The sequence below is a fragment of the Eptatretus burgeri genome, chromosome 7, assembly GCF_056783735.1.
Source record: "Eptatretus burgeri isolate ZD-2024b chromosome 7, Ebu_testis_v1, whole genome shotgun sequence".
In the NCBI taxonomy this organism is placed as follows: Eukaryota; Metazoa; Chordata; class Myxini; order Myxiniformes; family Myxinidae; genus Eptatretus; species Eptatretus burgeri.
In genome coordinates, this window is record NC_140967.1 from 50636591 (window position 1) to 50660043 (window position 23453).

At 42.7% G+C, this 23453-nt stretch overlaps 1 protein-coding gene across 5 annotated transcripts in view; it reads right to left on the reverse strand.

Annotated features, from left to right (window-relative positions):
- Positions 1-23453, reverse strand: part of LOC147023246 (zinc finger homeobox protein 3-like) — a 585945-nt gene that overhangs the window by 209 nt on the left and 562283 nt on the right. For all 5 annotated transcript variants that reach the window (XM_085888473.1, XM_085888475.1, XM_085888472.1 and 2 more), the window contains 4 exons: positions 22262-22462; positions 18650-18794; positions 6783-12287; positions 1-6170 (listed from right to left, as the gene is read on the reverse strand). The exon at positions 1-6170 is cut by the window's left edge and continues 209 nt beyond it. In XM_085888473.1, the coding sequence (XP_085744599.1) occupies positions 4711-6170; positions 6783-12287; positions 18650-18794; positions 22262-22462 (7311 nt within the window). In that variant the 3' untranslated portion in view covers positions 1-4710. The remainder of the gene's footprint in view (positions 6171-6782; positions 12288-18649; positions 18795-22261; positions 22463-23453) is intronic.

A 23453-nucleotide genomic window follows, 5' to 3' on the forward strand; every position in this document is an offset into this window, starting at 1 on the left:
TGCTGAGAGGCGGTGCACTTTGCAGTCACCTAACAGGAGATTTCAGTTGCCTGGGAAACTGCCCAGTAACCATAAATCAGCACTCATTTCAAGCAAGGGAAGAAGGCATTTAAAATGTAAAACTTCACAGGTTAGAAACAAGAAATAAATCACAGTTACATATTAGTGCATTGTACATTTTTCAGAATGTTGAAATTCGATTTCCTGCAATACATACGATCGAGTTTTATTATTTGAAATAAGAGAAAGGAAACAAAAAAAGCAAAATAAATAAGGAGCATCAGCAGTTGCAGGTCATTCCCCATAGGATAAGCTCAGTGACGTGCCGATATGATAAACTCGTGACAGAAGTGGCCAAATTAATTTATTTCACCAATGAGCAAAATTCATTTCCTGTGTGCCCCGATATTGAAATCTGTCTGCTGCAAAATTTACAGCGCTGGAGGGCCGATGCATTTCCCAGGCGTCATTATTCTGCAGGGATGTGACACCCTCGTGACTCCCATTTGTCTCAGCACCTGGATATGAACTGGAATTTATTAGCAGCCCGCAGAGTGGGGGATCCATCAGGCAGAGGAGGAGGGAGAAAGAACGGATGGTGGGTAGAGGCGACTTTGATCTATGTGATTTATTTACGGCCTAGTGCGGATATTGATGTGCCTTGTCAAGATACTCCTGCAATAGCCCACTGTGATCAAGGAAAGCGCATGAAACAGAAGCTCAGCTGGGAGTACAATGTGGTATGCAATGTGGTATAACAGCAGAGCTGAATAAATCCCTAGAGGAATGCAATACGCTCTAAAAGTCCAAATCAATTTCCATACTCTGGTGCCTTTCCTCTGGCACGGTACGATATGCGTCCACCTTGTACCCGTTTTGTGCATCGACATCTTCGTGTTCAGGTTGCTTGTGATATCGGCCCATTGACATCAGGTAATCATGCATTACCACCATGGATAACATTTCTGTGGGCAATTATTTATCGTAAAGCACGATGGCTTATTTCACGGGCAAGTCATCTCCACAGATATGCCTTTGCATCGGATAACCATGAAAATTAATGCATTTCCTTGTGGACAATAAGCATGATCAACATAAATATTGGCAAACATGTAATTACATGTTCACACATTTGTATGTGTAAATTTATGTGTGGGATTACTTAGCATGGATTTCAGAGCTGCCTGTGACTTGCAATCAATGACTATATTTTTGCAATTAATATTCCCCAAATTCTCAAGCATTGAACTCTGAACAAAATACACCGAGAAAATTCGCAACCAGCTGCAACTGCAATCATTGTATTCACACATTTTCTGAATGAAAATTAAGCACAGGTTTGATGGCGAGGAAATGCAAACCCTTGCCTTTGTTTGAAAATAAATTTCCCTAGAACGAGAAATTATTTCTATAAATATTTCACCACTTTGCCAAATGATAAATCGCCTCTCTATTTGGTGCAGTTCTGTTATTCATGAGGTATGTTGCTCTTGGGTGAGTGACACACACACACACACACACACACACACACACACACACACACACACACACACACACACACACACACACACACACACACACACACACACACACACACACTAAAGGAACACACTCATTCACACTCTTGGTCATATCAACTTTAATGCATCACGAGCAGAGCCATACTATATGTTCAAATACATCTACAATAAACATTTCTATGACAAGTTTTGAGACATAATTAAAAAGACTTTGTTTTACTTCATTAGTCCACCGTATTACGGTACCGCTTAGTCAAGAGTCAAGACATTTAGAGGTTACATGAACCGAAATAAAATAACTAAAAAAGACTATTATAGAAAAATGAGAACATTTACTTTTTGGTTTAGTGTGCAGCGTACAGTCAACAGCTAAAGAGCTTCATAACCTACAGCAAATAGTACATTGCCAAGACTCACCCCAGCACGTCATGTTCCTTTCCGTCATGCTGGGGCCTTTCTACAGCAATCTCAAAACACAAGATCTAACACAATTACGCGAGTATATCTTCACAATTTCATTGCCACAGTCTATTACAACTGTTTTTGATGTGGCAGTCAAAGAGAAAACAAAATCCTTTGGAAACGTTTGGCCACCTTATGTAAGTTTTTTTAAAGCTTTATTTGAATCAGTGCTTCGACAACCAACGCAGATGGCTGCGTGATCCTCCGTTTCAAACAGTCTCGTTCGTTTCTTCCCAAGCTTTGGATTAAATAGGCGTGAGATCGGTCAAGGAACAGTGGCCCAGACCAGTTGGACTTGCATCCCGATTGTATGAGGATACTTTTGAGCAGTGAAAAGTCTTTGGATACACAGATTGTATGGGAACGTTCAGTTCAGTTCCAAGCCTTACAAAGACTGGACAAATTGCACCGTGGGAGGCCAGGTCTTGTCAGTTTTCAATCTAAACAAAATCGCCTTCAGCAACTCAGATTCTGACAACGAGCTTACAAGACTACTGATGTAACAAAATGCAGGAAAACTTAAAGTACAAAAATTGCTGCAACAAAAATGTGCAGTATGATAGAAAACAATATTTAAATTATTTACAGTTTTGCAATAAAAGAAATGCATAATATGCAACAAATGCTGTTAATTAAAATTCATCAGTTTTTTTTTCCTCTAAACTTTGATCACTGTGCGAAGACGTTTATATTACACACAACAAAAAGGACTACAAATGTGGCAAGTAAGATGCAAAATATTTTGCACTGTGCACCAAGTTTGGTTATATACAGTCAGACATTTTCAATGCACTTTCTTAAAATGACCACAAATGATCTACAAAATACTCTGGAATGAAAGAGGATTTTTAGTGCAGCATGCATGCTGCTTTCAATCGCCATTTCGAAATGTGTAAAAGATGAACAGTGTTTGTCCTCAAGGGCATCCTCTGAGCCTCCTCTAGGCAGGATGAGCAAGTGGGAAGAATACTCTGAAAGTGATAAAGCTAAATGTTTTTTGTAAAGCTGTTGGAACATAATTTCCAAGCTTAAAGCTTCCACAGTTAAGGTTTTTTTTTTCTTCAGTTAAATAAAACATATTTTACATAAAAAACAAGTGCCCAAGGCAAATTACAATTGTTTCAGTAATAATTGCAGGTACATGAAGTGAAGTGAAGTAACAGCTATTCAACATTCCTTTCTAATCCTCCAGTTTATTTCTATTTGTGCCTGATGTTAATACCTGTCCAACAGCTTGTGTTTTGTGTTCATTCTCAACCTTCTGCTAAAAACAAACAAAAAAAAACCTCCCCAAGCAGTTTTTCAAGTATGCAATACTTCGTTCATTTATGCACCGACAGTCTTGAATGTCTTTGGATTCTTATCGGGGAGAGTTATAAAAAGGGAAGAGAGTTACAGGAAGAGGGTGAGGGGGCGAGAGGAGGTAAAGTGAAGAGGTGGACAGGACGGGAAGGAGGGAAGGAAGGACAGTGAGGTGGGTTGGGGAGACCACACCACAGCGCAAACACAAACACCTACTCAGAATGTTGGGCGGTCAAAGTTACAGCGAGGTCAAGTGCACTAAAACCACAAACACAAGCAAACAGCTAGAACGGCAACAACAGAGAAAAATCCGATGCACAGTTTCTACAGATGCTTCCATAGAATTGCAGGCTCTTGCATGGAAATGAGGGAGCCAGGATTTTTCTTTTCTTTTCTGGCAGTCCTGGTTTGCACACATTTCAAATGCATCTTAAAGAACTGTACATACTGAGCTCAAACCGTCAAAACTAGCATAACAAAAATTGAGGTCACAGTAACTGTTGGACAGAATGCCAGTGGATTCCTGTTGTGTCCAGTATGGATAATACACACCTGCGCTGCCCTCCGCAGAGGTCTTTTTTATTGTTATTTCGCTTGGTAAAAGTCCAGACTCTTTGTTCCATACCAAAGAAGCAAAGTGAATAATAGTGACCATGACATCTTTGCACAGAATAAATTAGATGCTAGCTTCAGGTAATTCCTTAAGCTGGGGCACAACAATGCAATATTCCATGGAGAAATGCGAGATGAGTCCTGAAGGAAAATTATTTTCCAGGTATCATGAAGGCATATAAATAAGTCGAATTTTTTTTAAAATCTTTTCTAATAATTGCTTTAAAATATATTCCAAAGGGAAGAAATCCTTTTTGGATCTTATGGGGCATCCATGAGGTAAGCGCTTGTCCAAGTCCAACACTGAATTGCTTAAAGCCAGAAATATATACATAACTAGTATTCTCCTCCATGTTCCAAAACGTTCTCTCTTCCTCATCCAAATCCAATATATGGGAAAACAATCCCAACCTCTATGTTTGGTTTTGGTTGGAAGCTTTGGAAATAAAATGTTGAAGAAATGTCCTCCACAACACCATGACCTTTCCTGCTAAAATGTCATAGTGTGACACCCCCCCCCCCATTCCCTCCCCCTTTCAGGCCTGAATTACATTTCATTTGAAACAAAAGCCATACACCAATTCTGGTTATTCCCACTCAAAGTAAAATTCTGCTTGTAATGCTGCCAATGGCATACACTTGAGCAAAGCCACCAGACCAAAAATGTTTGTTATGAATATTTTCAATGCCTTTTTTTTTCTGTCTGCTGCTTTGGCTTAAAACCTCAGATATCTTTCTTTTAAGAGCTTTCAGGCCTTCAGTCTTTGTCATTCATGCGAAGACCCTTCTTCGACAGCAGTTTTGCCTTACGGCGTTATCCATCGAATGTCGTGCCTGGTGCGGGCCTCTCCAACAGAGCACCTGCACTCTGTGCCTCTCTCTCGAAAACTTTGCAGTGATCACTTGATGGACTCTCGCTTTGCATTTCTGACCCTTCTGATCCACTGCCCTGCAGGACAGATATTGGAACTCCAGAAGTGCCATGCACACCTGAGGTAACCACCATCTGCGTGTGGGGCAAGGAAGGTGCTGAGGGCCAGGACTTTGGAGAAAGGACCAGAGGGAAGGAGCCTGCATTGGTGGCCGCAGTATTGATCGTGTTGCTGTCGCTCTGCTGCGAGGTAGATGCGGCGTCCGGGGCAGGGAAGGAGTGAGGTAATAGTCCAGCGCTTAGCTGCTGCTCTTTGGCGTAAGTCGAGACTCTTTTGGCAGCTTGCTGCCGGTGGGAGGTCGACTGGAGGTGCCTGCGTAGGCCCTCCTCCCCCAGCAGCGCTACGTCACACGCCGAGCAGTGAAACTGGCCCGAGGGAACACGAAGCAGGGTCTCGCGCCCATCCACTGCAGACTGCCCAAAGTAACAAAAGGATTTCTGATGAACAATGGCAGAAGCCTCATCATCAAACACCATCTGACACTTGCGGCAGACAAGGCTGAACTTTGGTTCGCAAAAATCTGGTTGGCCTTGCTCTGGCTTAACATCCACAGTACTGTTGCTTGATGCACCAGTATCGTCTTCATTTTTTTCCACAGAATCTTTTGGTTTCTGTGAGGTCGAGATCTTGCTGCTTCCTTGTTGAGCAATCCACCCACTGTGCTGTTGCTGATGCTGTTGCTGCTGCTGTTGTTGTTGCTGTTGCTGCTGAAGCATTTCTTGCATGCTTCGCTGATACTGCTGCATCTGCTGATGAAGCAGTGAGCCTGGTGCAAGCCCACCTGCCATGGCAGCTTGAGCAAAGGCTGAGCCATAGGGAAATAATCCAGCGTCAACACTGTACAACGGCTGGAGGTAGCCTCCTTGCATTGCTGCAGCTGTTGTGGATGGTAGCTGTGGAGATGGTGCATTCAAATAATGTGGGAAGCCTGGAAGGAAGCAAGGAAAGATCTGGCTTGCAAGCAAGGTGGTTGCAGAACTAGGATCACCAGCGAGGGCTGCTTGCAATGCCTGCAACGCTTGCTGGGGGTTAGTATCCGTCAATGCACTTGATCCTCGTGATGATGGTGTGCTAATGGCCAAAGTCTCAGCCTTTTCTTTCTTCACTGCAACATTGACTTTTGACCTCTCCTGCTCTGGCTCCTTCTCTCTCCCACTGCCCTCCTTGCTCTGTTGTTGCTGCAGCTGCTGTGATATGAGAGTTGTGCTTCCAGCTTTGGGTGTTGTGGAGGATACTGTTTGTTGTGTGGCTGTTTTTCCAAGCACAGGTGCATGCCCAGAACTCTGTGGCTGTACCCCTGGGAACCGCAGACCCAGCAAGCCAGGGCTTGTTGCTGACACTGCTGTTAAGAGCAAGCACACAAGAAAGTTAAATCATTTGGCAATATCTCTGGAAGCTATGCAAAACGGAAGCAAATGTTTGTGAGAATCATCAAATGTTGGTGGAAAAATGGTGCTGTAATTAATAAGGCATTTCACAGTAATGGGTCTGCAACACATTGATGAACATTCCTTTGTAGATGTCTTCTCAATCATAAAACAATGACCTCACCCACAATATTTGAGCAATCAGAAATGTTTGTGTAAATTTTAAGCCTTTCATTCAAAAGAAGAAATACCAGTATCGAATTAATCTTTGCGTTTTTCAATTTTTTCAGGTTTGGCATTTGCTCGTCAAGTTGTTCCAAAACGAAAAGTGCAATGCCATGTACATGTGAACAAACTACCAATGCCACAATATAGTGCCATGAATATCCAACGTGAAGTAAAATGCAACAGGATGTTGAAATACATTTTAAATGTTTCACTCATTCTTAACCAAGAAAAATAAATAAATAAATTACCATTATTATTGTACTTCAGTCAATTCGGGTAAAAATTCTTCATATTATCCAATAAATATAACAATATTAATCTTTTAAATCAGTGCGAAAAAAAACATCAATTAAACTTACAAGTCGAAGGATTGAAGCTTGACACTGTGGATGAGCCACCAACACCAGGGATTAGCATCGGGTGCAGACCAGGGATTGCTGGATAGGCTGGTGGTAAGCTCAGCCCTTGCACTTGTGTACCATTGAGGGTTGCTGCCGACTGCTGCAGCTGATTGTGCGTTGGCACTACCAAGCCCATCGCCTCATTGGCTTTCTTGATGCGATCAAGCTCCTGCTGTGCCATGAGTTGTCGCACCGTGGCTGGATCTAGGAACTCCTTTTCCCTCTCCAATTGACTTCCCATGCTTTCTCTAACTTTGTTAATGTGTTGCTGAGCGAAAATGTGGTCTCGGATAGAAAGCCGTGCACTATACTGCACTGAACACAATGCACACTCTGCTTTAGGTGTAGGCTCCATGTTGGCTTGGGGATCCACACCAAATTGTTTGGCTATATTAAGTTTTACCTTCTTCTCCTTTGCACGGGCATTCTGGAACCACACTTGCACCACACGTTTGGGTAAACCGATCTCAGAGCCAAGGATCTCGCACTCTTGCATGGTGGGTGTGCGGTAATCACCAAAGCAAGCTTTAAGAACTTTGAGTTGTAGGTTGGACATTTGTGTACGAAAGCGTTTTTGCCCAGGCCGTTCATCTGAAGATAAAGACTTAGAGAGTGAGTGGCTAGTACTAGCTGTTGGACTGGGTGTTCGGGCATCTGCCAGGCTGGACGTCTCACTATAATAATCATTGATTTCATGATCAAGTGAGGCAGACAGGCTAAGACCAGGACTTGCAGCACTAGCTGATGACCTGCCATCACTGCATTCACTGGTGACTGTCGGCAAAGCAGTTGGAGAAATAACCTCAACTTTTGGTTGACCATCATCAGAAAGTTTAATCTCAGATGGCATTGAGGCAAGTACATCATTGTTACAATCATCTGTAGTGATGCTATCATTAAGTAAGGTGTTTATAGAGGAGGCATCATCATTGTCATTTCTACTTTGTTCATAAATCATTTTTGAAGAAACACCAGGAAAGCTTTCAAGAACACTGGAGTGAGCATCATCTTTTGTGGATGCTTCTCCCATTGTTGTGAGTGATTCTTCAAACTGACCACCTTCTATTTTGACACAATGTGATAAGTGACCTAAGATTGTTGAGTTGGAAGTGTCTGCTTTGTTTTCCTGGGACCTTGCTGAAGATTGATTTTCCTTGTCTGTTAACGTGTTGAACTGTGCTAATGAGAAATTAAATGCCATGGGGTCAAACTGGCTTTCTTTCATTTGAGAATCAACCATTGCAGGTAAAGTTGAGTTCGAGATCAAGTGATAACCTGACTGCTTAGCCTCGTGCCAGTGTCGAGAACGAATGTGTGCATCGAGGGCTGACTGAGCTTTGAACAAAGCACGACAGAAGAGGCAGCGACGGTGTGCTTGAATCTGGCCGATCGAACGGAACTGGCCTTTCCTTTCACGGGCTCTTGTGTTTTGAAACCAAACCTGGACAACACGTTTCTTCAGACCAACCTCATTAGAAATATGGTCAAGCATTTTTCGAGTAGGGTTTGAGTCTATCATATACTTTCGATACAAAATTTCCAACTGCTCTGGTGTTATTGTTGTCCTTAATCGCTTGTCCCTGTGGTGTTCTTCAGTGCCATCATTGTCACCTTTTCCACTTACAGATTTCTCCTCCACTTTAGACATCCCTGCTGTGGATGTTGGTGTGGAAGGTGATGTTGTCGACTGGGAAGATATCTGTGGTAGTGGGCCTGATAACATAGGTCCTGGCATGAGGGCACTTGAGCTGGGGTCGTATAGCAGGAATGGCATTTCCACTGGGCAATCCAAGAATGTACTGGGGTGTACAAAAGGATTTTGTGAAGAGAGGAAGTGCATCCTTTGGTGCTCTTGCCAGAGGTCAAAGGTTGGAAAAGCCACTTTGCATTGGTCACATTGGTAGTGAAGTAGCTGAGGTGGAAGGTTATTAAGATGCACATTTGGTAATGACTGGATTGGGCTCTGTGGGATTTGAGATGCTGTTTCTGGAGTAGGAAGTCGTTGAGATTGCACTGCCTTTACCTTCTGCTGTTGTTGCTGCTGCTGTTGTTGTTGTTCTTCTTGCTGCTGTTGCTGCTGCTGCTGTTGTTGTTGTTGCTGCTGTTGCTGTTGCTGCTGCTGCTGCTGTTGTTGCTCCTGTTGATGCTGCGATGAAGTTGACTGTGATGGTACCTGTGACGAGACCACAGTCGATGAAACTTCTTTGGGATTTTCTTCAGAGGATTCAATCGCAGTTGTATCTTTGTCATCTGATTTGCTTGCAGATTGTGTTGATGTAATTTGCTGTGATGGTGCTCTGCTAGAAGAGGATTCTGTTGATGCATCATAATCAATGTAAGAAGAAGAGTCTTCTGTTTGGATGTCATCTGTTTGACCTTGCTCCTCCTCATCTCGATAGCAATGCTTCTTTTGATGATTAATGAGATCAATAATTCTTTGAAATACAACACTGCACTTTTTGCACTGGTAGTTTTGATTACTCGTCCTTATATAGCGATCATTTGTCAATAGTTCCCGCTTCTCACCATCTCTCCCATCCGACTGGTTTTCATAACATTTACGGGCTTTTTGTCGAGCATTCTGGAACCAGACAACAATTACACGTGTTGGTAGGTTGAGGACATTGGACAGCTGTTCTAACTCATCATCCTTTGGATAAGCATTGGTATCAAAAAAATCTTGTAGCAGTTTCAATTGATAGTCTGTGAATCTTGTCCGGCTTGAACGTTTGCTCATTGAATGTTCAGCTTGAACTTGCTCTGGAGTCAAGGGCTGTGATTGGTCAGGCTTAAAATCTTCCAATATAGAAGTGCAAGGAGGAATGCTAAAATTATAAGGAGAATCTTTATTGCGTTGTCTTTCCTTGAACAAAGTGTTACGAAACCAGTGTTTTATCACCTTTTGCTGGAGACCAGACTTTTCTGCCATCTCTTGGATTTGCTCATCACTTGGTGTGTTGTTGATGTCAAAGTAAGACCGGAGAATGCTGAGCTGTTCCTCTGTGATACGTGTTCTCGGTCGCTTGTTCTGTGCCTGCTGCAGCAAAAGAGCTGGGTCAATTTGCTGCTGTTGTTGCTGCTGTTGCTGCTGTTGCTGCTGTGTTTGCTGCTGTTGATGGTGGTGGTAAAGCTGGAAAAGATCTGGAGCAAAAGACTCCATTGGCATTAGTTGTGTGGCAAGCTGCGTGGCCATAGATTGTAGCTGCATGGTTGGCATCATGAGTGGCGACATAAGTGGTAGTTGGTCAATGGATATTGGAAGTTGTGGGAGAGATGGTTGTTGTGTATGAGGTTGAGATGAGACTGGTGTTGCTGGTGGGGTGGCACGCTTTGGGGTAGGTGTTGGATGAGGTATTGCTGGTGGTGGTGGTGGGGGTGGTGGTGGTGGTGGTGGTGGGGGGGGAGGTGGCAGTGGTTGATTCGGAACTGTACTGGTCTCTGGTGTTGGAGGTCTGATGGGGTAGATTTTATCATATGTTTCGCGGTACTGTTTCGCATATTTCTCCAGCTCATCAAAAGGAAATATTTGCTGGTGAATGTGCTCTTGATGGATCTTGAGGATCAAGACATTGGAAAAATACTTTCCACAAGTTTCACATTCTAACTTATCTGTTGTTTCATTCCCACCACTTTTGTCTTTCCGTCCTGATTTCTGTCTATTTTCATTATACTGGATAACCAATTCAAAGCCAAAATTTTCCAGTAAAACCCTCGTGGCATTGCCTCTTGCAAATGCTGGAATCCGAGGCGGGGGTATTGATGGGTCTGAAGTGCCAGGCTTTTGAAAATCAACACTCTCAGGTAAGTGCATTTCTGTTGAGGCCAAGGCCTCCATGTCTTCTTCTTCATCTATTTCTTCAACCTTTTCGTCTTTACTCATTTCATGTTGCTTTTCTGAATTTTGTGTTTCAAGTGCTTGCTGTGCCTCTGATTTCTGAGTTTGTTTCTGCAAGTGCTGCTGCTGTTGCTGATGCTGCTGCTGTTGTTGTTGCTGTAGTTGCTGCTGCTGTTTTAACTCTCCCAATATAGCAGCTGCAGAGCCTGGCATTGTTAAACAAGTGGAGGTTGGGAAGGCCAGTTCAGGATGCAACTGGAAATCTGCTCCAGGAATGCCAAAGGGAAAGAAAAACGGCTGTTGTTGGAATTGCAAAAATGCTTCTGTTGTCATTGAAAAAGGAGGCAGAAGAGCTGGGTTGAACAATTGGTGCTGTAGAAATGCTGCTGGTTGAAACTCATGATGAAAGTGAGGATGACCCTGGACCTGTGCCTGAGTTTGAGCACGAGCTAAGGCAAATGCTTGGGCTTGAGATTGTGATACAAAACATGAAGCCTCAGTCTGAGATTTTTTCTCAATTTGTTTTTGCTCTGACAACAGGTCGGAATTCTTGGTAACACTAACATGCAGAGTTGGCTTTGTGCTCTCTATATTGTTTGGACTGCTGCTGGCCTTGTTTCCAGAACCTCCATTACTCTTGCCTCCATAACTACCACTGCCACTCTGGCTGGTGCATCCTGAACTTCCACTAGCTGTAGATTCTTGCAAGGCAGCTCTAGTTTTTGTCTGGTGCAGCACAGAGCGCATATGTATTTCCAAGGTGGAACTTTGGCTATAGGCAACATTGCATGTACTACAACGGTAGGGTTTGCTGTCAACATTACTTGGGCTTATTTCAGCCTGTCCACCGACCACAGATGACTCATGCAATGCTTTCTTAAGTCTATTGAGGTGAGAAACGGAATTGTAGTGGACGAGGAGGATGTTCTTTTGTGTAAAGGATTCTTTGCACACTGTGCATTTGTAGGGACGCGATGGATCTAAAAATTTTTCCATGGGAAAATTAGAGCCTTTTCGAAAAGGCAGAGCTCGCTTGGCATCTAAGGATGCATCTTCAGCCAAGTAGCCGACCTCAGCTTCTAGCGGGCTTTGCTTTCCATCAAGGTCGCTCTCCCCATCCTCTTTATCTAGGTCTGCAAGAGGTGAAACCTTCCCAGTGGCAGATATCCCACTAAGACGTTCATCCAGAGCTGCTGGGTCACCATTGCTCTGTGAGGTACTATGGAGCTGTCGCATTTCAGCCTCACCGAGCTCAGGATGGCTTACCTCAAGATGCTTGGCGAGCGCAGCAGTTGAACGGAATGCTCGCTGACACAAACTGCAGGCTGTTTGTGCTCGCACAACATGGTATTGCGAGTGGAGCTGCAACCTCTCTGGTGTCTTGAAGGCAAGGCTGCATTGTTCACAGCGATAACGGTATGCATGTCTCTCAGACAGGCTAGCTTGGCTTCGTTGTTTGGTGTGTATCTCACTGAAGTGGGCTTGCAAGGCTGCTGGCGTCCGGAAGTACTGGTTGCAGCCTTTCTTCCAACAAAGAAGGCCCTTCTGAGAGGCTTGCTCACTAGGTAAACCACTTCCTGACCTTTCTTGGGAAGTTCCTGGCTTCTGCGAGTCATCCGTGTTTTCTCCTGAGAGAAAATGATCGAAAAGAAATTACTTTCCATCTGTGTTTAACAGCCTATTTATCTATAAACATGGCAGCACTAGTTTGTATAATGGACCATGTCTGCATAGGCAAGATGCAGTTGTTTAAGTGGTTGTAGGTGAGTAAAATAAGTGGGTGCATCAAATTCAAAGTTACAAAACATTTCATAAATATGTAAGAGTTCCAATCGCGTAATGAAATGGTCAACCTCATGGGAAGTAGAATTGGTTTGATCTACTCCTGTTGTAAAAATGTTGAATTGCATGTATTCAGAAAGGTTGTAGTCAAGTTATCTATTCAACTTAGACTTAGCAACAGACCTCAAAATACACTATATGAACCAAGAAACATATTAGATCTGATGGAGTTATAACAATAAATTGAACAAGATGAAGACACTTTTTTGTCGATTACCAAAAAACATTTCAGATTAAAAAAAATTAAATGCAAAGTAATTGCTTCGTTTGGCATTGCTATGGAGGACTTGTGTGGTACAGCACTGTATATGGCAAAACTTGTCGACCGCACTTTTCAAATATAAAATAAATAGTTCCAAAAACATAACGATAATAAATGTCATATTGGCCATCAACATTTTATGCACGCATAATGGCAGAAATGTTGACCTCCTCCACCCTCCTCCTCCTCCTCCTCCATGTACCACTTTCTCAGTTTGCACAGTGTAAGCATCACTAGAATCCCCACTCCCCATGTATATATATATATATATATATATATATATATATACATATATATATATATATATATATATATATATATATATATATATATATATATATATATATATATATACATATATATACACACACATACATACAAGATGCATTTGGTCCTGTGACTGCCTATTCATTCCTTTGTATGATTTGTCCATCATATCCTGCATATTTCGTTGAGACTCCATTTGCGCAATGTGCAAATTAATTCCACCTGTCCAAAAAATACAAAATTGCATTCTGAATATTTAGTCGAGCCTCCAAACACATCATTAAAATGAGAACGGCAATCAGAAGAGTGCATCCATCTGCCAGGCTGAACAGTTTATATTTTGTATCCTAGTGATAGGCTGGATCTGCATCCAGACCTCCAAAATTGAATGGGCTTGTTCTTGTCACCTATCCAATTCCATCCACCAAATTTCTTCCGAACCAGTCCACATTTTTTGAGATATCATGCTATATATATATAGTGTTTGGCGCTATCTCTCAGTAGTGAAGAATCATTTAGAAAATTAAATGAATTGTCGTATGCGGATCCAGATTCCGATCTTCAACAAAATCGAATCAATTCGTCCTTGTCAGACACCCAATCTGTTCTCCAAGTTTTGTTCGAATCCATCCACAAGTTTTTCAGATATCGTGTTATACAGTATATCGTTTTAGCTTTATCACTCAATGGGGAAGAATCGCTGAAAAATTCTAGAAGCCGGATCCATATCTTCACCAAAATCTAAGCGGTTCATTCTCATCACACACTCAACATGCCCACGAAATTTCATCCGAATCTGTCCACAACTTTTTGAGATATACAGTTCAAAAACAGACAGACATACCAGGGGTGAAAACGTAATCTCCGTCCACCTTCGGTGGCACAGGTAACAAAAATAAACTAGAACAGCACTCGGAGGAGCGCATACCTACACCAGGTTGAACAGTTTACGTTTTGTATCCCACTGAAAGGTCGGATTTGAATCCGGAACTTGACCAAAATCGAATCGGCTTGTTCTCGTCACCAAACCAACTCATTCACAATGGTTTTGTCAAAAATCGTTCACAACTTTTTTAAATATCACGTTATATAAAGTTTTTGGCACGACCTCTCAATGGTGAAGAATCGCTTAAAATATTTTAAAATCTTGTATCTGGATCAGGATTCGGATTTTCACCAAAATCGAAACGATTTGTCCTTGTCACACACCCGAACTGTCCACCAAGTTTCGTCCGAATCCATCAATAACTCTTTGAGATATTGTGTTATATGTTGTTGTTGGCCAAATCTCTCAATGGTGAAGAAGCATTAAAAAAATGATAGTGTCTGGATCCTGACCAAAAATGATGTGTTGCAGACCTTGGAAGGTCATTTCAGGTATGGGAGCATGCAACGGAGCAGCATGTCGCTGCGTCCACTTTCTGCTGGTACGCCAGGGGCCTCCGTCTGGCCATCCCCCAGGCAGATGCCTGGCCTATCCCCATCTCCTTGAGATGCTGAACAACCTGCTACTACCATGAGGCACATGGTTGGTCCATTGGCCTCCTCCGCTCATGAGGCTCCCTCGCTGAAAAAAATCTGGTGAGCAGGATCAGTGTCAGGAAAACGAGCCACCTGTCAAAACAGACGCAGCTGACGCTCACAAACGATGTCGGTAACAAATCTCATTTGAGTCTCTCTCAGCAACCGCTCGTTGGACACAAAGTCTGACCAGCAATAACCAAGGATTCTCCAAAGAGACCTGGTACCAATAAAGGAATGAAGTCTCCATCTCAGATCCCTGGTCAGAGTCCAAGAATTACATCCATAGAGCAATACTGGAAACACCAAGGACCTGAAGACTCAGACTTTCATCCTTCTGCACAGGTACCAACAATGCCACACCCCATGATTCAGTGAATCCATGACTCCCCAGGCCTGACCCAGACATCTATTGATCTCTGGCTCACAGCCTGTGGAGACAAGAATATCAATGCTCAGGTGAGTGAATCTCTCCATGACCTCAACATTCTCACCACAAACAGGTATAGACAAGATAGCAGCATCCAAGATGTCATTGAAAGCCTGGATCTTAGTTTTCACCCAGGAAACCCATAATCCCAGTGGCTATGACTCCTCATTCATAACCTCGAGGGCCGCCAAAAAGGATATCCAGAGTTTGCGCAAAGATGACTGCATCGTCTCTGAAATCAAGGTCAGAGATCTTGACATTCCCAAACGAAGCATCGCAGCTTCATCTCTCTGACATCCTCCCCAGAATCAAATCCATACAAGTGCTGAAAAGTGTGGGGGCGAGTACACACTCTAAATGAACTCCAGTAACAACTGGAAATAAGTCCAAGATGGTGTCACCACATCTGACAGCACTCTCAGTTCCAGAGTATAGTTCAGGCAACAGACCGATCAGTTTTGGTGGCATCTCACAAAGATCCAGAGGACATCACAATTCAATGAATCGAATGCTTTGCAGAGATCAACATAGGCTGCAAGCAGCCCCTGCCAAAACTGTCGTCTGCGTTCAGTGAGGAACCGAAGAGGAAGGATACGGCCAATTGTTGACCTCCTTGTGTAAAGCCTGACTGCTCTGGGCGCTGGTGCTCAAGCAGATTGTGGCTCACCCTATCAAGAATTATCTGAGCAAAGACCTTGCCCGGCACTGAGAGCAGCGTCAACCCTCGGTAGTTGTTGCAGTTTTGGCGATCACCCTTCCCTTTGTAGAGAGGGACAACAAAGCCCCTCTTCCAGCCAGTTGGGATGATGCCCCTGTTCCAGGCAGAACATAGAACTGCATGCAATGACATGAGTACAGCATTTCCACCAGCCTTGAGAAGTTCAGCATGGATGCCACAGATCCCAGGAGCTTTACCCCATTTCAACCGGTTCACCACAGCCTGTGTTTCCACAAATGAAGGTGGATCGCAGTTGATTGGAGGGTCAGAAATTGGGATAGTAACAACCCTGCAATCCAACTCAACAATTGGTGGATCAGTCTGGTACAGCCGCTCAAAGTAACCGGCCCAGCAGGCCTTCACTTCGGACTCCTCTGTCAAGAGGCCACCACTCTCCACTCTAACTGTAGTACATGGAGAGATGGGCTTGGAGGAACATAATGTGCAAATTCCCCTGTAAGCAGGATGAAAATCACTTGACCACAGGTGATGCTCTACCCTCTCACAGATTCCTCGCACATATTCCTCCTTTTCCACTCTGAGCATACGTACAGTTTTACTCCTCAACTCCCTGAACAGCTCAGCTCTGCCATTAAGTCTGGCCCTGTGACTCTGGTCAGTGGTATCCAGTGTCCCTTGAGAGACAAAATTCTTCTTCGCTCTGCGGTGAGTTCCAAGACATCCACCGGCAACATCAAGGATGGTGATCTTGAAGGCACACCACAACTCTTCAGGATTCTCCAAAGCACCCAACCCCCACCCCCCAAATCCCCACTCAGCCTGTTTGCAAACTCCTCAGCTACCCTCTCATCCTTGAGCTTGCCAACATCCAGCCGAGGCTGGGATGGTACCAATCTCCTGGATTTAATGTGCAACTTCAGAGTTGCCACAACAAGCCTGTGGTCGGTATAGAAGAACTGAGCACTCCGGTGGCCCCTGCAGTTCTGGATCATCCTCCAGTGCCAATAAACGAGCACATGGTCAATCCCCATTGCCACACCACCAGCGTTGGAATACCAAGTCCAGTGATGAGCTTGTGGGTGCTGAAATCATGAACCAGCCACAATAAGTCCATGACTTCTTGCAAAGTCAAGGAACATAGTGCTATTCTGCTTCACATTTCCAGACCCATTGGGACCAACACATGTCTCATAACCATCCCTATCAGTTCCAGTCGATGCATTGAAATCTCCCAAGACAAGAAGAGCATCTCGCCGTGGGTACTGATCAACCACAGACTCGAGCATGGCATAGAATGTGTCCTTCATGGTGAGATCACTCGCCACAGTCAGAGCATACACAGAGACCAGGGAAACGACACCCAAGGAGTGACTAATGCTTTGTCTCAGTATACCCTCGTTGACCAGTGTTACCTCAATTATCATTGGAGTTAGCTTGTTCGACACACCTACAGCAACTCCTTGGGCATGTTAACCATTAGGGCAACAAGACCAACAGTCGGTATAACCACCCACCATGATCTCACCACTGTCCGGTATCTGAACCTCAGAGAGTGCTGCAATACCGATGTTCAAACACTTGAGCTCAGATGATAACAGAGACAGGTGATCATCCTCTCTTCGGGATAAGACATTCCAGGCACCCACCCGAAGGGACTGCCTCAGGTTAACCCAAGGAAACAGCTGTCTGGTGGACAACACCTCAGCACCACTCCAACGCACACCAGTGCAATCTGACTCACTAAGTTTACCCCATGCTTTTCCTCCCATCATCAAGGAATGGGGATTCTGAAAGCTTTGCCCTGATCCCATCATCCGGTAAGCTGCCCTGCAAAGGGCAGCAGCACAGGAGGTACTCACATGGAGTAGGTTTTCAGTTTTCTTGGCGTTTGTGGGTTTTAAGGAATGAAGTGTTTTACCGTGGCCGGAGTGCAAATCATGCCTTCAACCTCCTAAAAAAAAGAGCAACCAACTGCAGTAGGACGTCCGCAGACACAGATGAGCCCGAGATATGAATGTCCGTTGGCTCACAAGGAGCTCCTCCACCCTTTGACATGTTTTGTTCTTCATTCTGATGGGTGTCCATATCCATACACCCTCCTCACCAGGAAACCTGGTGGGGGAGGTGGTTTAGTTGCCGACACCCCGACCATGAAACAGGTTAGTACAGGTTTGCATGGTACCTGCAGAAAGTCACACATCTAATGTGGTCTTACCTGACATTGGTCAGTCACTTACACACACAAAAAATTTCAGAACGATTGCTTAAAAATTGTGGGCAAAAATCGTGTTACAAACAAATACTATAGATCAACATACTTCGCAAAATGATTTTGCCAAGTTCCAAACAAACAGACAAACAGACAACCAGACAGGGGTGAAAATATAACCTCCATCCACCTTCAGTGGTGGAGGTTACAAGAAGTATGAAACAAATTATATTAATAGTTATGACTAATGTGCAAATGAAGAACCCATCCTTTCGGATTGGATAATACCCCAAGAATTGCAAATGGGATAATTCTCCAAGATTTGGCAAAATTTTAGTCTGACTTGTAATACTCCCTCCCATTGAGAGCGACACTTTGCCATACATACTTGCCTCGAGAGAATTGGGGTGCTCCCCAACTGTGAATCCCTGAACTAAAAACTATTTTTTTTACCACCTAAAACCTTCCCATGCAATAACCCAAGTAAAACCACCAGTTTTCGTCTCGTTCTGTCCAGTGGATCAAGATTGCATATAAGTCAAAGAAACACACAAACAGACATCTCAAATTGTAATATGATGCCCACCATCCAACCCATCACCCCTCCCCTCCACCTCCAAACAAGTACTTTCTGCATATGCAACAGGCTGAACAATGCCCCTGCACTCCCCATGCACACAGAGAATGATTTTCACTCCTAATGCAGAAGGCCAGACAATATCAATGTGCAAAAAGTCAAAAACAGGAAGGAGCACTTGTTACACATCTCAGCATCTTCACCTGCTTTCACAATAGAATCATGAGTGGAGGTGCTCGTCAAGGTGTCTTTGTCTATTGACGTGCTTGTCACAGTTGATGGTGATGTCACTGTGGTCACCATTGAGAGGCCTCCGTTGTTTGGAACCATTCCTTCTGGTGGTGCAACCTAAAAGGAATGACACAAGGAAAGCAGAACTATCAGCACTGCGAAGTGGTCATTGGACCTTATCTATATATTTGCATGTGATTGCACTTCAAAAGCAATTCAGACCACATAAGTATCTGAATTGCTTTGTCTTCTATTGAAGATACACATGAAAAACTATTCAGCATGTTTGTTTCAAACATGTCCACAGACCGTTGAAGTATATGTAAGATAAAGAACCCAACTGTCTTCTCTTCCACTTTTCACACCATCCCCTATTCATTTGTCATACATGGCTCCTTGTTGGAAATGCTTGAAGACTCACTATTGCATACAGCTCTATTTAATGTAGCTTTAAATAAGAAAACTACGAACACACTTCATTCTTTCTCTTAGCATGAGATAATGACTTGAGGCCAAAAAATTATGCTTGCAATTGATGGCTTATTTTCCGGTTCTAATTAGAAAGTCACATATTTTAGAATTATAATGAGAGAGAAAGAGAAAGAGAAAAAGAAAGAGAGAGAGCGAGCAGAGCGAGCAGAGAGAGAGAGCGAGCAGAGAGAGAGAGCGAGGAGAGACAGACGGACAGAGAGAGGGAGAGGGAGAGGGAGAGGGAGAGGGAGAGGGAGAGGGAGAGGGAGAGGGAGAGGGAGAGGGAGAGGGAGAGAGGGAGAGAGGGAGAGAGAGAGAGAGAGAGAACCACCAAAAAGGAGCAATTCACAAGTTTACACCGATTCTAATCTTGGATTATCTTAATTCTCATCATGTGCAAGATAATAGAGGATAATGCAGAATAAGTTTTGCTAATGAATTTTTAGTCAGGCTCCAAGGTTACTGATCACCTCTCGTGTTTGCATTAATTGCACAAGTCTCTCCAGTGCAGTCGACTCGTCTGAGTTTCTCACATTTTGCCAACAAAATATATAGTACAGTGCTTGTAAATGACAAGTCTATGCTGTAAGCTATTTTCTTCCATTATTATTTCTTACATTTATTGACATTGTAGTTGTAATATACTGCCAATAGCTCATTGCATGATCATTCAAAGTGCCCATGCACTTTACTGTCCTATGTAAATTTCCTGGCATGGTATTTGACAGTGGCAGATTGCTTTTCCCCCTGCATGTGAGACATTCTCATTTGAAAATGACACAATTTACTCGTTCATTACAAACAAATTTCAATCTTATCATTTTACACCATGGTTCTGAGGCAAACAATAGCTTCATACATTTCTGCTATAATGCAATTATAGGAAGTCTGTGCTTGGTTTTATTTCACTGTGTGAAACAAAGAAACTCTCTTTAATAAATGCGCACACAAAAATACAACATCTATCATTTTCAGGTTCCTGGTTGCAATTATTTTTTTACGCCACTCATAATTGGATGAACATGCCAATTTTGCTTACAAATGGTGGAACCAAGGTGGTTTAGATCTTTCCTGCAGACCAATTATTTTTTGTGTTGATAAAATTTAACAAGAAGAATCTGCGATGATGCATGCCCTGGCAAAAACAACATTCCTTTCCTGTAGTAATTTTCTGCAGACTACTGTAGTAGATGAGAGTACAACTCTCATATACTATAGTTCCAACAAGCATTTTTGCCAGAGTGGTCTGGATTTCAGGTTTGGGACACCAAAATCAGTGAACAGAGAATTTTTGATCCAAAAACCAAAAATGTATTTGTGGTGGAGGGTTGATAAATTCCCACTGATGGGTAGCCTTCGGACCTCTGAACCTTATGCCAATGTCTCAGTGATGTCATGGATTCTCATTGCAGCATTGCTGTGTGGCTAACACATGGGCGAACAACAGCCGTTGTGGTGGTGATGCAAATGATTAAACATTCATAAAGGCACAGAAAGAATGAAAGAGCCTCAGGGAAAAGACAGATATGCTCTTGACCTTTGTCATTAGTCTGGCTGGTGAGGGTAGCTCTCGCTTTTAAATCTATTGAGCCTGGGAGCAGGAAAGAAGAAAGTATAATGTGCTTTCTTTTGATCAGCAGCAAATTCCAAAAACCTAAAAGTTCTTGTGGTACAGAAACACAGCTAATGATCCATTGGGCTGCTCTAATAAATGCATTGTTTAGAAGCAAGAGAAGGCTCTTGCGTTTGATTAATCTTAACTTTTGTGAATTCAGACATGTACACATAACATGGTGAATAAGCTAATAATATTCTGGCCAAGAAGATATATCTTACATTAATGGTATTCTGCAAGTTATACAGCAGATGGAAACGTAATTAATTAATAAAGTAATTACACGAGGACTTGCCAGGTGTTATAAAACAGAGGTGAACAGCTTATTGGATGTACAGGCTGTTAAACCAACTGTTTCTAGCCTCCATTCAGGCCATGACCTTTGTACAAGGAAGTACTGTTTAGACTCCTGGGATTTCATCCTCCAAATTAATATCTTGCACTATGTGATGTGTCATGGGATTTACAACCTTCTAGCAAATTCAATGCATAAAATTGAGCAATTCAGATTAAATGAAAGAGCAAACAGATGGAAACAACGGCATAACAAAAAAACAATGGAAAAAAAAGTAAGGCACTTTCTTTCTCGTTGCAATTACTTAACTGAAGAAAGGAGAAGTAAGAGATTATATAAAGAGAATGAAGGAATGTTTGTGTTAATTGAAAATTTGCACAAAGTCAGAAATGGCTGACATTATGTCACAGAGCTAATAAACAGCACTGCATCCAGCTGTACAAATCCACACCTCTGCTGAATGGCGAAAGAGAACGGCAACAAAGAAAGGTCGCCTGTTAGGACTGTGCAGCTGTAACAACGTGTGTTCGGTCCACAGATCCATTCAATCAATTACTACAACAAACAGTAACTCGACATGTTTGCTTTGGAATTCCGAATCACAGAGTCCTAATTCATTCCTTATGAAGCATTCATTTATGTGTTTGCTTTTTCCGTATGATAGTAAATCAAACTTTGGTTTCCGTTAAATCCATTACAGTATAAATGGGGCCTTTTTCGGCATGTGTTTGGTCAGTAGAGACTGATGGCGAACTTGGACTGGGTCTAGCTTTTGAAGTCAGGCCTTGGCTTGAGGTCTTGAGGACTCTTGTAGGACCCTCCAGGGAGTAAACACTGGCAACTTGAACCAGGCTTTGGTATCTAATCCCACCATTGTTACACTTGACACATGCACAAAAGGATGGGCCAAAGTCCTCATGGCAGCACTGTACTATTTTGATGAATTCTTAAAGACAGACAGTTACTTAATGGCTGAAGATCAAAATAGGCCAGGCCCCAGGAGGCAAACAGAAATCCCTTGCTGATGAGTGCCAGCATGCTCAAAAGCATCACCCCATTTCCCCTAAAGGGAAACCTTAATGAATATTGAATATCAAGAAATGCCCCTGAACATTATCTCAATGTAAATTAGCATAATGGGAGTAAAATCAGGAGAGGAGCTGGATGAAATGGCATGCTGCCAAAGGAATGAGTCAAACCCACCACCATCATGATCTTGTCCACACAGTCAGGTGCCACACTGTGCAGGTGTGTGAGATGCAGCTGCAGATGTATCTTGCTGCTGAGCAGGTCTTGACAAAGTGGACAACGTAGGGCTGGCTGCACTGAATGCTGTGACACCACATGCATTTGGATTCGACTGCCATCAGCACAGCTGAATGTGCAGTATGGACACTGATACACCTGTTGGAGAGAAACAAAGGAGGGACCCAATAACAGCATTTCAGTAACTTATATGGTTTCGAAAATGGAGTTCAAGGTAGAGCACTATATGGCAAATGGTGGACCATGCTGCAGATGGAAAACTCCATAATGGATGATATTAACCCGACAGCATAATTTCCCAAAATGGGTGGCCTTGAAATCTGCAAAGGGGCCGAGCTTAAGCTTGGATGATCAAACCAATCGCATGCTCTTGTAGCAGCGTTTAACACATCAGATAAAGGGGACTTTGATGATTCCAGCCCCAAACGGCTAAATTAAAACCAGACCTGCTGTTTGAATTAGGACAGGAAAATGGTTTGCTAATTTACCACAGGCAAAACGAACAGCTTCTCCTTGTTAAGGGTTTGTTTAGTGAGCTGGACACAGCTTCTCTCCTTTAGGGACATTTTCCACACCAAAACATGTGCCGATACTGTACGTTTTTAACCAATTGAAAATATACCAGATGATAGGAGTGAAAAACAAAAAAACAAAACACAACATACAGCTGAATTTTGTTGCCCTGAATATGTATATATATATATATATATATATATATATATATATATATATATATATATATATATATATATATATATATATATATATATATATATATATATATATATATATATATATATATATATATATATATATATATATATATTGCAATCTCCAAATGTTACTCCTTCTGTCACAAATTGCATTCGACTTTAGTTTCCATCCTTTGAGCACATGCTTAAATGAACATTTGTAACTGTTATAATTAAAATATTACTATGTATGTCGCAATATGAATCTAGTGCAGAGAACTGAACATTTGGGATGGATCAGATTATGTTTTTTTTGTTTGCTTGTTTGTTTTTTTACAATCCAATGGACTTTTGGGACGGAATTTGCGAAAGGCATTAGACATGGGTAGAATTGCTAATCATGTGATGATCACCCGTTCAAAGTTAGTCACCAATCG